The sequence below is a fragment of the Zootoca vivipara genome, chromosome 3 (genome assembly GCF_965207765.1).
Source record: "Zootoca vivipara chromosome 3, rZooViv2.hap1.1, whole genome shotgun sequence".
Taxonomy (NCBI): Eukaryota; Metazoa; Chordata; class Lepidosauria; order Squamata; family Lacertidae; genus Zootoca; species Zootoca vivipara.
The window spans coordinates 84063326-84078172 of NC_142586.1; the positions used below are offsets into that span (position 1 = coordinate 84063326).

Consider the following 14847-nt stretch of genomic DNA (forward strand, 5'->3'; position numbering starts at 1 on the left):
ATTTCTGGTGCTAATGTAAAATGACACTCTTCAGGTGTGCATTTGTTTACAGGCTTTGTCGTGAGTGACCTAAACATTTGGCCTGGATGTGTTCTGATATCTGGTTTCTCAATTGCCGCTAGGTGAAATTGTTTCAGATTTTTACTGTACAGATTGCTTTTTATCACAACAGGTAGCTGCTTTGGAGATCCTTCACATGAGACAGAAAGGTATTCTACCAAAATTTTATTTAATTGAATAAATAGTTTCCAAAAGTATATGGGCATCTATCACTCAAGCTGAAGATAATGATTGATCAAATATGTGATGGTTCTGAACACAATGTCCATGGTGGAGTGAAAGATAGTTATCAGAATAAAGAATATAATAAAAGAAGGCACAACCAAAGGAATAAAAATCAAAAGCAGATGTCTGGGAAGGATAAAGGAGTATAAAGTGTGAGAGGACTATGAAAAGAGATGCAAGACATCTGTCTAAGTACCTATGTTTATCTCCAGAATTCCCAGGCTTCTCCTTGTGTTCAGTGAGTCCTGGAGATGAGCCACATATAAGTGCCAAATGTAGAAATGGAAAATTATGAATCATTGGACAGGCAACCTTGTTTGGAGTTGTGATGGAATTTCCTGGAGAGTCACCATGCTCCTGTGGTCTGGATGTTAATTAACTCTCCTATTCTAATACTCAGGCCTTTTTGTCAGCCAGAACCCACCAGAACTAAGTTCCAACACCTCTCAAGTGGGTGCCATTGTCGTTGTAAGAGAACAAGGGAGAAGATCATGGTGAGTTCCAGCATCTCTTTGTCTAGAAAAATAGCACTGCTAATACCTTTTATCAGAGACCATCAAAATGTTTCACCTAATGTACTAGACGAAAAAGTATTGTTACTTCTACAGAAAAAGGAAATTAGGAAACTGAAGAAGAAAGAGGTCAAAAGGACTCCATGAATATAATATCACAAAGGACTCCTGGAATGGAGACAACATGCAATATTAGAATAAGCTGTGAGTTTTAAGGCATGAACCAAGATGAGGAAACTGTTGTTCTTTGAGTGGTGTCTTGTGTATCTATTATTTATTTATTAATTTTTTTGTATTGCTTTTTGGTCCTCCAATATGTACTTACACACATAGAACTGTGCCAGTAACAATCACAATTTGGAAACTGCACATATGGTGTTTGGTAAACATACTTATTATAACCCTCCTTTTTATATATATTATGCTTTTTTTTAACCTTGTCCGGAGCACCTACCGGCCAATAAATTCTCCAGAAACAGGCATTTCTGTTGCTCTAAACTTGTATTTGCCATTTGATACATGATATAAGAGCTAATCATGCACTGCTTCACAAAAACAATGAAGACAAAACTTAAAGCCAATTTTTTTGCAGCTGCTTCTAAGACTATGAACATATTTCTTACACAGAACTTTAACAATATTTTGTATAGGCTCTATTGCACTTTTAAAAGTGCTATGTGAATAATAAATAATTCTATGTATGCATGTGTATGTATTCAGTCATTTAGCCTGCCCAGTTCTGAAGGGTCGAGGAATGAGAAATATTTAAAAATACACAATGGAATAAAACATTAACTTCAAAATTATTATTTTAAAAAAAGCTTGATAATAATACCAGTTACTGTAAGTCAGTCATATAAAGTCCTTCATCACTTTTGAAAGATGCCCAGGCTCAGGAATAGGAATTTCATTGATAGAAAAATCCCTGCCTCTTGGTACACAAAGAGGTAACACTGCAGTGACCGAGAAGAATGCAATGTGGACATATAGATGCCAATGTGTCTGTGTCAGTACCCATTCATATCAATATGCTGCGTAGTTGACATGCAGGTACAGTATGTGTATCTGTCCTCTATTGGAGTGCTTTGGATTATAGTAATGGGTATTTTTTGAATATCTGCTTATCATATGTGGTTATGACATTCCTGGTCCTCTTGACACGGATATAAAAACATGGATACGAAAGATGACCCTACCCTGCTACTCTCCCACTTCATCCACATTTTTATGAAAGGCTTCACACAGAGGAGTTGCCACCTTCCTGACCTGCCATTCCAATACCCCAAATGTTTCCACTTCTTGCCTTGCGCAATGGCACACAACACAATCAGGTCATTTGTTTGCTTAAACCTGAACATCAATTTGTAACTGATTTCTGTATCCCAACCACGTATTTCTGCCCCAAAGAATGTGTTCTCAGTTTTATAGCTTGGTATAAATCTTACCTTTGCTTAAGGAGCTGCTTATTGTCTTCAATGGTTATGCTATCAGCATAATCTCTCTTGAAAATTTCAAAGGCTTCCTTACGTCCAAGTGACATTTCTCCTCTCACTCCTGTTCAGAAAATAAATCAAGAGTGGGATCATTTGCAGAAGCAACGGGATTTAATTTTTTACTATCTTCTAGAGACATTCCACAAAGACAAGATCAACAAGTCCTTTTGTGCACAGTGAAAAGTGCTTAAAGTAGAACACAGGAGCATAGCAAGCTGCCATATACTGAGCCAGACCATTGCTACATCTAGATCAGCATTCCCTACTCAGGCTGGAAGCAGTTTTGCAAGATTTCAGACAGGGTCTCTCCCAGCCCCACCTGGGGTGTTCCACATGCAAGGCAGATGATCTACCACTGAGCAACTATCCTTCTAAGAAACTCAAAACCCGGCTAATTTACTAACATAGATGACCAGTAAATACATCTACTAAACCATTCTGGATCCTGTTAGTCTTTTTTTCCGAAACAACATGGCAACCACTCTTATAAAAATTAATGCTATTCCATATTCTGTGGAAACAAAAAATGCCTGTTGCAGACCGAGTGGTATAGTTAAAATGACAGATTCAGTTTTGTTTCATGCCACTTGAACACCCGTAAGTCTGAATTCCTTGCATGTTTATTTTTCTGAAGAAGCTATTAATATCTCCTTAATTAAAACCAGAGTGTCAAAAATCAAAGCAGTGGAAATATTTACAAAACCATTGGAATTTTCATGGAAGAAAAAGTGCATATTTTCTCCGTATCTTCGCCATTTGTGGTTCTACATGCCATACCACGCAATATATTAATCAAATTAATATATACAGGAAGTTACCTCAGTCCACAAAGATTACATATTCACTATTTTCAGTTCACAGAATCCATGTGCTTTACTACTCCCCTAATGAAACCCTGGTGGCTTGCATGCACTCTCAGGTGTGCTAAGTATACCTTATTGGCATCCCACACATTACAAACCAGGCCCCCAGAATGTTTTACAATGCACAGGGGTTCCATTGCAGGGTTCCTCAGCACACAAACAAACCAATGTTAAAAGGGTTATCTGAAAAAGGAAGCTTGAAAACCACTGTTGTCAACTTTTACTCTAAACCCAAAACCAGTAATGTGACAATTTAAAAGTAAAACTGAACTATTTTTTACAGAATACCATGCTACTGAAACCAGCCAGTTTTATATGTATGTATAAAAAGGTAAAGGTAAAGGGACCCCTGATCATTAGGTCCAGTCGCGGACAACTCTGGGGTTGCAGTGCTCATCTCGCATTATTGGCCGAGGGAGCTGGCGTACAGCATGACTAAGCCGCTTCTGGCAAACGAGAGCCTTCCCGCCAGAGCGGTACCTATTTATCTACTTGCACTTTGACATGCTTTCGAACTGCTAGGTTGGCAGGAGCAGGGACCGAACAATGGGAGCTCACCCCGTCGCTTGGATTCGAACTGCTGACCTTCTGATCGGCAAGCCCTAGGCTCTGTGGTTTAACCCACAGCGCCACCCACGTCCCATATGTATGTATACATAATAATAAATAATGTAGAAATTTATTATTATACAAGCACCAATTCCCATGAACAGCTTCACTGATTGTAGTAAGATTAACTACAGACTAAAGTGCATTTCTCCCCATACTTTTTTTTATAAATTCACTTGTACCCCAGGGAAATGGGAGAATGCAAGAAACAAACTTTTCACTGAAAACATACTTTATAGCAGGCATCCCCAAACTTCGGCCCTCCAGATGTTTTGGACTACAATTCCCATCATCCCTGACCACTGGTCCTCTTAACTAGGGATCATGGGAGTTGTAGGCCAAAAGATCTGGAGGGCTGCAGTTTGGGGATGCCTGCTTTATAATATTACGCTTCATTTTACATGAACAGTACAAGCACATATGAAACCAATAACATGAATCGGAGGGACCCACATGGGATGACTGAAAGGCATAAAGCATGCAGTAGTACTCCACCCATTTTAAAAAAGCAAAAAACCTATAATGATTTCACATCTGTATCGGCCAAATGAGCTGGAGGGAAAGGGCAGAGATATTGTGTTTGATGCTAACTTAAAAACGGAATGTTCTCGTTTCATGCAGCAGCCCAAAATAAAAACATAGTTTTATGTGTGGACATACTGAGCTTTCTCTTCTCATCATGAAAAGCCTTAACCCAGTGGTGGCCAAACTTGGCCCTCCAGCTGTTTTGGGACTACAATTCCCATCATCCCTGACCACTGTTAGCTAGGAATGATGGGAGTTGTAGTCCAAAGACAGCTGGAGGGCCAAGTTTAGCCACCACTGCCTTAACTTGAAACCTCAACTGGCCAGCGGAGTTCCCCCCTTGCTTAACTTCAGCAGACTTCAATTTGGCGTATCCAGGTCAGCCACAATTTGACTTTAGTCCCTCTAGCTGCAACTTAAGTGTGATCATCTTTCCCCTATGATGATGATGATGATGATTAACTTATACCCCAGCCACTTTGGGTGGCTTCCAACAGAATATAAAAACACAGCAAAACATAAGACATTAATAATTCCCAAAAATAATAATAATTTATTACTTATTATGTTCCCTGCCCAACTAGGTTCCCAGAAAGAGCTGCATATCCAGGAGCACACATTAGAACAAGTCTGCAGTTAGAGAAGGTGGAGCTACCTGGTTGTACATTTCTCAAAAATTTCAAGGCATTTCCATAACACAAACTTGTTAGACATCTGTTAAAGTGCCGGAAAACTTCACTAATGAACCCCCCTGGTCTGCAATAGGGTAATTGTGCCCCTGAAGGACCAGGTCAGCAGTCTGGGAGTCATTTTGGACTCACAGTTGTCCATGGAGTCAGGTTAATTCTGTACATCTGGTACACCAGCCGAGACCCTACTTGCCCACAGACTGTCTCACCAGAGTGGTACATGCTCTGGTTATCTCCCGCTTAGATTACTGCAATGTGCTCTACGTGGGGCTACCTTTGAAGGTGACTCAGAAACTACAACTAATCCAAAATACAGCAGCCAGACTGGTGACTGGGAGTGGCCGCCGAGACCATATAACACCAGTCCTAAAGGATCTTCACTGGCTCCCAGTAAGTTTCTGAGCCCTGAAAGGCCTCGGCCCAGTATACCTGAAGTAGCATGTCTACCTCCATTATTCAGCCTGGACACTGAGGTCCACTTCCAAGGGTCTTCTGGCAGTTCCCTCACTGCAAAAAGTAAAGTTACAGAGAACCAGGCAGAGGGCCTCCTTGGTAGTGGCGCCCTTCCTGTGGAACACCCTCCCATCAGATTCAATTCAATTCAGATTCAAAAGAAAAACTATGTAAGAGGGCTGGTGAGAGTTGACTTTCCCATCCCTCCTGCCCTTAGAAAAGCCATTTTCAGTGGTTGGGGACCCCTACTGATCGGGGTGAGGACTGAGAGGGGAGATCTGCATCTAAATTAGGCAGAGATAGCTTGTGTCAGCAGGAGCTACATTTGCAGAAGCGCCTCTGATTTGGATGGGGTCCTTCCATCTCCTCAACCCACATTCCATCCCTTTCAACAAGACCCCTCCCCCAACCCCAAGGGCAGGATATCCTGGCCAGATTCATGGGTGTGGAAAAAACCCACAGTGTGATTTGAAGTGTCACAACTGTGGCAGTCAGCGACAGCAAATTCTGGTCTAGCAGTTCTGAAATAGAATTGTCAAAGAACTATTTAAAGGACAGAGCCTAGTTAAGAGCACAACACATGCTAATCAATATAACCGAATCTGCAATCCAAATTACATTAATCCTAACAGGACATTAAATCCTAACAAATCTGGTGGGATTTACTTCGGTATAAACATCCTCAGGATTTGTTTGTTTGTTTGTTTGTTTGTAAGATGTATACCCCACACCTTCAATACCAATCAGCACCAGGGTTTTGCTGCCAAGTATTTTCTTCAAAGGTTGGATCCATTTTGAAGAATGGATCTTGATTTGCTACTTTCTCTTATAGTACGTAGCAATCAATACTCAAAGACAATCTTAGCAGACAGCATGGTACCCTGTTTCCCCCTTTTTAATACATAGTCATAAAGTAAGCCATGGCAGGGTTTTTAAGCATTTGAGAAATATAAGACATACCCCCAAAATAAGCCATACTTCCGCGCCATGGAAACCAACCCCCACAGGCACCTCCACTCACAGAGTCACTCCATGCGGCCAAGAGCTCTGCTTAACAGCTGATCGCGCTCCCGCCTTGCTGGCTGCATCCCCGTGCTCCGCTTGCCACCATCGCTGGGCTCACTGCTTCTTCCTTGCCTGGCCCAGCCAAGGAGCTTGGAGCACCCTGCAGCGGCGGGGGGAGCGCCTGAGCCAGTGGCCTCCGCCTGGCCTGGCCAAGGACGCCTGCTGCCCCGCCGCCCGGAACCGGTGGCTGCTGCAGTGCTGAGCACTCAAGAGAGCACAGCAGCGCCCTGAGCCAGCGCCCTGAGCCGTAAAAACCGTACCAGTAATTAAAAAAATAAGACATCCCACCGAAAGTAAGCCACCCTGTGTTTTTTTGAGGAAAAAAAGTTATAAGACGGTGTCTTAAAAAGGGGGAAACACGGTACTAAAGTTTAGCACCACACCAGTAGAAGCGGAGTAGCAACCCCCAGCCCAAGTCATCTGCTAATTTTAAAGGAGAACATTAAGGAAAAGCAGAGTTTATACAGTTATCTATAGCTCATCAGATTAATTTGCTTAGACGGGGGGGGGGGTTCTTTCTGAGTTAGTCATTTTTTAAATGCATCTGAAAACAGTTGCATTCTGAAAACAGCATGCAAGGAGAACGATGGGGAGATGGGAGATGGACATCAAATCTCAGAGAGACGAATCAGGAGTATAGGAAATAAGTGTCTAGACAGACTGTGAGTGCAAGACAGTTTGTAGAAGATTCTATATACACTGGATAGTGATGGAGAGACTGGGAGAAACACAGAGCAGAGTCAGCACAACACAAGGAAATGCCAAGAAATGTGGGAAACTTGATGAGCTGGTAGAAAGAGATGATTCCCTTGCTGATGAACTTTGTTTTAGTTAATAATGAAGATTTATACAACTTTCAGATGGATTCCTCCCACACATTATGCTGTGCCTTCTTTTCTGCTACCCTCAGCCTGGAAAATCCTCCCATCTCAGTTAGTACGGTAGCTTCTTTCCCTTTTCTTCCTAAATATCAGCAAAAGTGAGCAAACCCTTGCGTTCCAGGGCAAATATTTATCCATCAGCCTACAAGTTCTGTCACCTGTCCCTTTAAAATAGTGACCTACACTTGCTGCTGGAAGTCTGTATATAGGAATGTGCATCAGAATTACACCCGGTGGTGGTACTAATAGAAATAAGGAAGAAAAACAGAGGTTTTCCTATTAAGTTGCCAGATGATGTTAAATTGCATCCCAGCTGCCAACCATTACACTGTAGCGACCATAAATACTGTTAATAATTTTCAAGGCCCGAAAGGGAGCTAAAATACAGTGTTTCCAGTTACAGTGGATTTGCATGGAGTGTTAAAACGTTCTTTCCACTGTCTTTTATGTTTATGAAATCAACTACCTTGCTATCAAACATCAATCACATTAGGGAAGAATTGGGTGTAGGAATCATTGTAGAAGGTAGCTGATATTTCACCAACCTTTTTGTAGAGGGGCACAACCCTGCATGGAGGATTTGAGGCCTGATCAATCTTGGACTTCTACAATAAAGTGGATGGAAATATTAATACCACCATGATTCAGGAAGAAAGAATAAATAATTGTTTTACAAGGTTTAAGTGATTCCAGAAAGACAGCAGAATTGTCTCTTGATCTCTGAAGATCTCCTATATTACAGGAGTTTCACAACCATACCACTTCTTCTAAGAACAAATGTCATATAGAGGAGGGAGAAAGATTGTTTTCTGCTGCTCCAGAGAAGCGGACACGGAGCAACAGATTCAAACTACAAGAAAGAAAATTCCACCTAAACATTAGGAAGAACTTCCTGACAGTAAGAGCTGTTCGGCAGTGGAATTTGCTGCCAAGGAGTGTGGTGGAGTCTCCTTCTTTGGAGGTCTTTAAGCAGAGGCTTGACAGCCATCTGTCAGGAATGCTTTGATGGTGTTTCCTGCTTGGCAGGGGGTTGGACTGGATGGCCCTTGTGGTCTCTTCCAACTCTATGATTCTATGATTCTATGATTCTATGAAATGCTGTATAGAAATCCAGTAGCAAGGTAGTCTAGTTCTATATGAGGCCCAACATGGCTAATGATAAAACCTGGAAGTTAGAGGAAGTGGCATAGCTCAGGGATAGTCTATCTGCTTTGAATGCTGAAAAGTACCATGTTCAATTCCCAGGGTCACTAAGTAAGGCTGCGGAAGAGTCCTTGCCTGAAACCCTGGAGAGCAGCTACCAGTCAGTGTAGACAATACTGAGCTAAATGGATTTGTTAGTCTGACTAGGTATATGGCAGCTATCTTTGTTCCAAAGTCAGCAAACTAGAAGGGCTTTTGCTTAGGGTCCTGACTTGTCATTGATTTGAAACTCTGCTTTTGTTTTCTACTTAATAGTCATCTGATCATCTGCTAATTTAGCAGTCAAAATGTTAGTATATTTGATCTCATAAGTTAGCTCCTGATCTAGTTATTGGGGAATCTATACACAGCATAATAATCTGCTAGAGTGGACAAGAAGAGAAAGTGAGAGAATTAGCAGGGGGCTAGGTATATCTGGCAGCTAGAGGAAATTTGAAGAAATCCATCAATGTTGTCTCCACAAGATTTAACAGCAACATTCAGAGTCCTAGGTGGACTAATAACAGCAAAGTAACTGCTTCAATGGGGACGCGGGTGGCGCTGTGGGTTAAACCACTGAGCCTAGGGCTTGCCAATCATAAGGTCGGCGGTTCGAATCCCCACGACGGGGTGAGCTCCCGTTGCTTGGTCCCAGCTCCTGCCCACCTAGCAGTTCGAAAGCACATCAAAGTGCAAGTAGATAAATAGGTACCGCTCCGGCGGGAAGGTAAACAGCGTTTCCGTGTGCTGCTCTGGTTCGCCAGAAGCAGCTTAGTCATGCTGGCCACATGACCTGGAAGCTGTACGCCGGTTCCCTCGGCCAATAGAGCGAGATGAGCACCATAACCCCAGAGTCGGTCATGACTGGACCTAATGGTCAGGGGTCCCTTTACCTTTACCTAACTGTTTCAATAAATGCCTTGTTTGCAAATAGCCATTATCTACAATGGGAAGCATATATGCTGCTAGGTCTTCTGTTAACCATGCACACAGAAATCCAGTCAACAGGATTGCTCTGGATTAGGAAGACTCTGGATTGTGGTTTAAGTCCATCAATAACTGTTGCAGCAACAACACTGTGCACACTTAAGATGGAAGTAGTCCCATTGAACTCAGTGGGACTCAAGTAAATATGCATAGTACTGCTCACTTCCATAAACTTTTCCACTTCCAATCAAATAAAAACAAAACAAAAAACCATAGGCAGACACTTTTCAAGCCAAGCTGAAGACGATTTATTTGAAGTTGCTTTGTAGTAAAACAAAAAGTACTAGAAATGTTTGCATGTAGCCATAATTCACTGGTTCTCCACAAGGATTTTGCTGATATTATCATCTCCATCTGCTCAGAATAGAAAATAGTAAATTTTCAGAGCTGAAGAACAATGAACCAAGAAAAATCAAGACGTTAAAAGGGGGAGAACCCAGCAGTAATACTCCCCTGCTGTAAGCTTCATCGAGCTTCTTTGCAAAGAGCATGTGTAATACATCTGGATACCTTCACTGGGCTCTACTTCAAAAATGGAAAATGCATAAAACAAGGCAGTTCATTGTACCCCTGCAGTGTTATACTGCAGAACATGGAGCCTTTGAGAAAAACGCAAACCCTCAAAGGAAAAGGTGGGTGCCCAGATTAAATGAGCTGAATGAATCTTTGGCACCATAATGTCACTTTTAACACCATTAGATTTAAACTGTTCACATGTGATTATAATTTTAGAGGGAGGCAGTAAGGAACTTTTAAAACAAGCTAACCACATTTTATGAGGCTAACTTCCAAAACACTTCACAATGAAACTAAACGCAAAGGGCAAGGCACAGGGGCTAAGCAGTACTTAAATCCCATGTTAAGTCCTCAGCATAGGCTCTGGTGGTATTTTAAACAGAGAACAGGCTTTGGACTAGCCGCCTTATTGTGTCCATTTCACCCATTAAGAACTAAGCTTAATTACATACACATGTAGGAATCATTTCACAAACATATAAGGAATGATTTCATGCAATTAGTGCTCTCTCTCTCTCTCTCTCTTACACACACACACACACACACACACAATCATTATGACGTAAGCGTTTTATTATTTTAGCATAAGCACAAGCACAATTAATCACTGAGATGCATTGGGTCACATGAAGAGATGACTAAGGTAGCTTTTATGAAATCACTGTTCTAATGTAGTTTATAACCATAGAATGACCCTTTAACATCACTATTGTTACAAAAGCACCACCAGAATTTTTAGTCAAACCAAATGAATGGAACATCCAGCCTTTCTGGATTAAACCAAATTCCATCTAGTTTAGCATTCTGTTTCCACCGTGGTAAGACTCTTTGTCAAGACTACAAGGGTGACATCAAGTAATAGCCATCCCCCATTGCTTTCATGCTTCATAACTATACAGTAATAGCAATTATCTAATCTGGGAATAGCCAACAACATGCCTTCTACATGTTCTTGGATTAGAACTCTCATCAACCCTAATCATTGGCTAGGGATCAGAGGTGGAACACAAGCCCTGCCCCCCCAGTGACCTTCACAAGCATCTCATGCTCCTCAGTTTCCATGCTTGTGGTTAAGGTCTTCAGCAGGATTCTGCTTGCATTTGCATCTGTGTGATCAGGGCCCCTGCTTCCTCAGAGTCTTTGATCAGATAAAGGTTCAAGTGAATATAAGTAGAAGCCCCTTGCAGATCAGGGACTGTGGAGAGGGGCACAAGGACTTTGGGGGTGGGGCTTGTGTGTATAGCCCTGTCTTATTGACATATAAAGCAACAGCATATTCAAGCCTCTTATTACTGTGCTCAGGCCTTTTAAGTCTTAACATACTGAGTCTGAACTTGTTTTAACCGCAGCTCTTGATTGCTGGTTTTTATTGTGATATTGTCGTATTCTGATTTATTGTACCGACTTCATTTGCTTTTTTTGTATTTTGTTTGTAATTTGCCCTGGAAACCATTTGAGCTGAAGGGCAGTATAGAAATTTTCCAATTAAATTAAATTAAATTAAAGGAATGCTAAAACATGTGCCAAAGAAAACACACCCTGGTCCAAAGTACAATAAACTGGAATTAAATCCCACTCAGTGAAATGGAATTTACTTCTAGGTAAGTGTGGTTAGAACTACAATTCTTTGGAGATAACTGAACTAAGCATCATCACGATGTAGGAAGGAATTGGCTAGTTCACATTTATAAATTTATTTAATTGCATTTTCATCCTGCTTTTCAGACAATTATTGTCTCTCAGTCTGGCTCACATTGGTGATAAAGTTTTACATGAAATGGAGAAAGTGAACAGAGAAAAGTTTGTCTCCCTCTCTCGTAACACTAGAACTCATGGACATCCAATGAAGTTGAATGTTGGAAGATTCAGGACAGATAAAAGAAATAACTTGCTATGTAGTACATACTTAAACTATGTAACCAACAGGAGGCAGTGATAGCCACCCACTTGGATTGCATTAAAAGAGGATTTCACAAATTATTATTATTATTTATTTATACCCCACCCATCTGGCTGGGCCTCCCCCGCCACTCTAGGCGGCTTCCAACGAATACCAAAATACATTAAAATATCACAGATTAAAAACTTCCGTAAACAGGGCTGCCTTTAGGCGTTTTCTAAAAGTCTGGTAGTTGTTTATCTCCTTGACCTCCGATGGGAGGGCGTTCCACAGGGTGGGCGCCACTACCGAGAAGGCCCTCTGCCTGGTTCCCTGTAGCTTTGCTTCTCGCAGTGAGGGAACCGCCAGAAGGCCCTTAGTGCTGGATCTCAGTGTCCGGGCTGAGCAATGGAGGTGGAGACGCTCCTTCAGGTATATAGGACCGAGGCCGTTTAGGGCTTTAAAGGTCAGCACCAACACTTTGAATTGTGCTCAGAAACGTACTGGGAGCCAATGTAGGTCTCGGCGGCCGCTCCCAGTCACCAGTCTAGCTGCCGCATTCTGGATTAATTGCAGTTTCCGGGTCACCTTCAAAGGTAGCCCCACGTAGAGCGCATTGCAGTAGTCCAAGCGGGAGATAACTAGAGCATGCACCACTCCGGTGAGACAGTCTGTGGGCAGGTAGGGTCTCAGCCTGCGTACCAGATGGAGCTGATAAACAGCTGCCCTGGACACAGAATTGACCTGCGCCTCCATGGACAGCTGTGAGTCTAAAATGACTCCCAGGCTGCACACCTGGTCCTTCAAGGGCACAGTTATCCCATTCAGGACCAGGGAGTCCCCCACCCCCACCCACCCCCTGTCCCCCCAAAACAGTACTTCTGTCTTGTCAGGATTCAACCTCAATCTGTTAGCCGTCATCCAGCCTCCAGGCACTCACTGCCTTTACTGGTTCTGATTTAAAAGAGAGCTAGAGTTCATCATCTGTCAATGGCTATTAGCCACAATGGCTATGCTCTTTGCTCCAAAGTTGGAGGCAGCCCTTCTGAATACCAACTGCTGGAAACCACAGGAGGGCTGAGTGCTCTTGCGCTCAAATCCTGCTTGCTGGCTTCCCACAGGCATCTGGTTGGCCACTGTGAGAACAGGATGCTGGACTAGATGGGCCCTTGGTCTGATCCAGCCAACTGTCCTTATGAAAGGGAGAGCGAGGGGTGGGGCTTCATCATCCAGTTTACAAACTAAAAACACAAGACACACAAGGATGTTATTCCTGGGGGGTTGGTATGTAGCTACTCAATGGTCCAAGTTCTCCAGGCTAATGGCAAAATCCAGATATGGATCCCTCCTATTCTCCAGTCCCATTCCACTGCACACTTTCCTAGGAGGAAACCCTAATAAACACACAGGGACTTAATTCTGAATAAACATGCACAAGAATGAACTGCTGGACCACTTGACAGTTTCCAGCTGTGACTTCATTAAATGCATACACATACTAACAGAAAGCCCTTAAATTAGTAGGTACAGGGAGAAAAATGGAGCTGGACAGAAGCATGGCAGGTTTGGCAGAGGCAAATGGGAGTGGATACCAAGTAAAATCTGTAGTCAAAGCCACAAACTTTTGAGCCCCACCCATTGGTGCCACCACATCTAAATAAATAAGAAGTATTCTTTTTCCCTGTGTCAGAAATCACACTTTTCCTAGAACTCCTCACAAAGTGGATATATCTATTACTGCTCAGTTTACAATAAAGATTGCTCATTAAAAGTAAGTTTTCTCTTTCCTCTCTTGAAACTTATTTTAGGTTATGCTGCTTTGCTCTAGGACATACATTTCAGAAGAAAAGTTATTTTACTTGGTACAAGCAAAAAGACTAAATCAATTTTTTAATAGTTTAGGCATTCTGAAGCAGCCATCTTGCTTCCTCAGATGCACCTCTGCAGAAATTTAACTGTGCTGGCAGAGGAGCAATTCCTATTGCCCCACCTTGTTACCCTAGTAAATTATAGTTCAGCACTACTACCTTCTCTTTTCTACATTTGATGAAGTAAGCCAGAGGTTTTCAACCTTTTTGGGTCCATGGCTCCTTTAACCAACTACCTTCTTTCTGCGGTACGCTCAGGAGCCCAGTTATGTCACCCCTTGCCTGCCAAGCTGGAAGCCTCTCATCCTTTTCCCAACACCCTCCCTTGTGGAGTGTTCCCTCAACCTCCTCTCTTCTCATCTCTCCTTGGGAGTCTTCTGGGCAGCCGCTGCCGCCACCCCTCGTCTCTGAGCTGCTCCCTACAAAGAGAGGTGCCTCCTCCCACTGCACCACAGGGGCCTGGGAAGCACCTCCTGGCCAGCCCCAGAGGCACAATTCGCCTGGGGAGTTTGTAGCCAGGCCTGCTGCAACAAACAGCTGTGCAAGCCTTTGGGAGACAGAGATGTGAGAAAGCATAAGAGGAGGGAGGAAAGGAAAGAGGGACAAAGGCCAGTGTTGCCTGCAGTACCCCTGACCCAGGGGTCAAGGCACCCAGGGCGCTATGGTGCACTGGTTGAAAACCACTGAAGTGGACTAATGCCTTACAAACCAATGACATTTCCAAGTCTTTAAAGTACCTCTGAGAGATGTTGTGGTTGCAGCTGAGGAGACAGCAAATGTATCAATGCCCCTGGATACCAGAAACCTGTAGAACTAGCATCAGTGCAGAAATAATTCAAAATATTGTTATGTAATTAACAGAAAATACTTTGCACTTCTGAAGTCCCTCAGTGTATGTTTGTCTTCTGTCTCTCCCTATGCAGTATTTCCTTTATTGAGTCTTCCTGGTCTGATCTAACCTAAAAGCTCTTTACAGGCAGCAGGTGGCATTCTGTCGGAATGTATGAGAAATTGATAATTAATCCTAAGATTATTAACTA

At 42.6% G+C, this 14847-nt stretch overlaps 1 protein-coding gene across 1 annotated transcript in view; it reads right to left on the minus strand.

The window, feature by feature from the left end:
* KIF6 (kinesin family member 6) overlaps window positions 1-14847 on the minus strand; it is a 162530-nt gene that overhangs the window by 64669 nt on the left and 83014 nt on the right. Inside the window, exon 14 of the mRNA XM_035108133.3 lies at window positions 2243-2351. Within this exon, the coding sequence (XP_034964024.1) occupies window positions 2243-2351 (109 nt within the window). The remainder of the gene's footprint in view (window positions 1-2242; window positions 2352-14847) is intronic.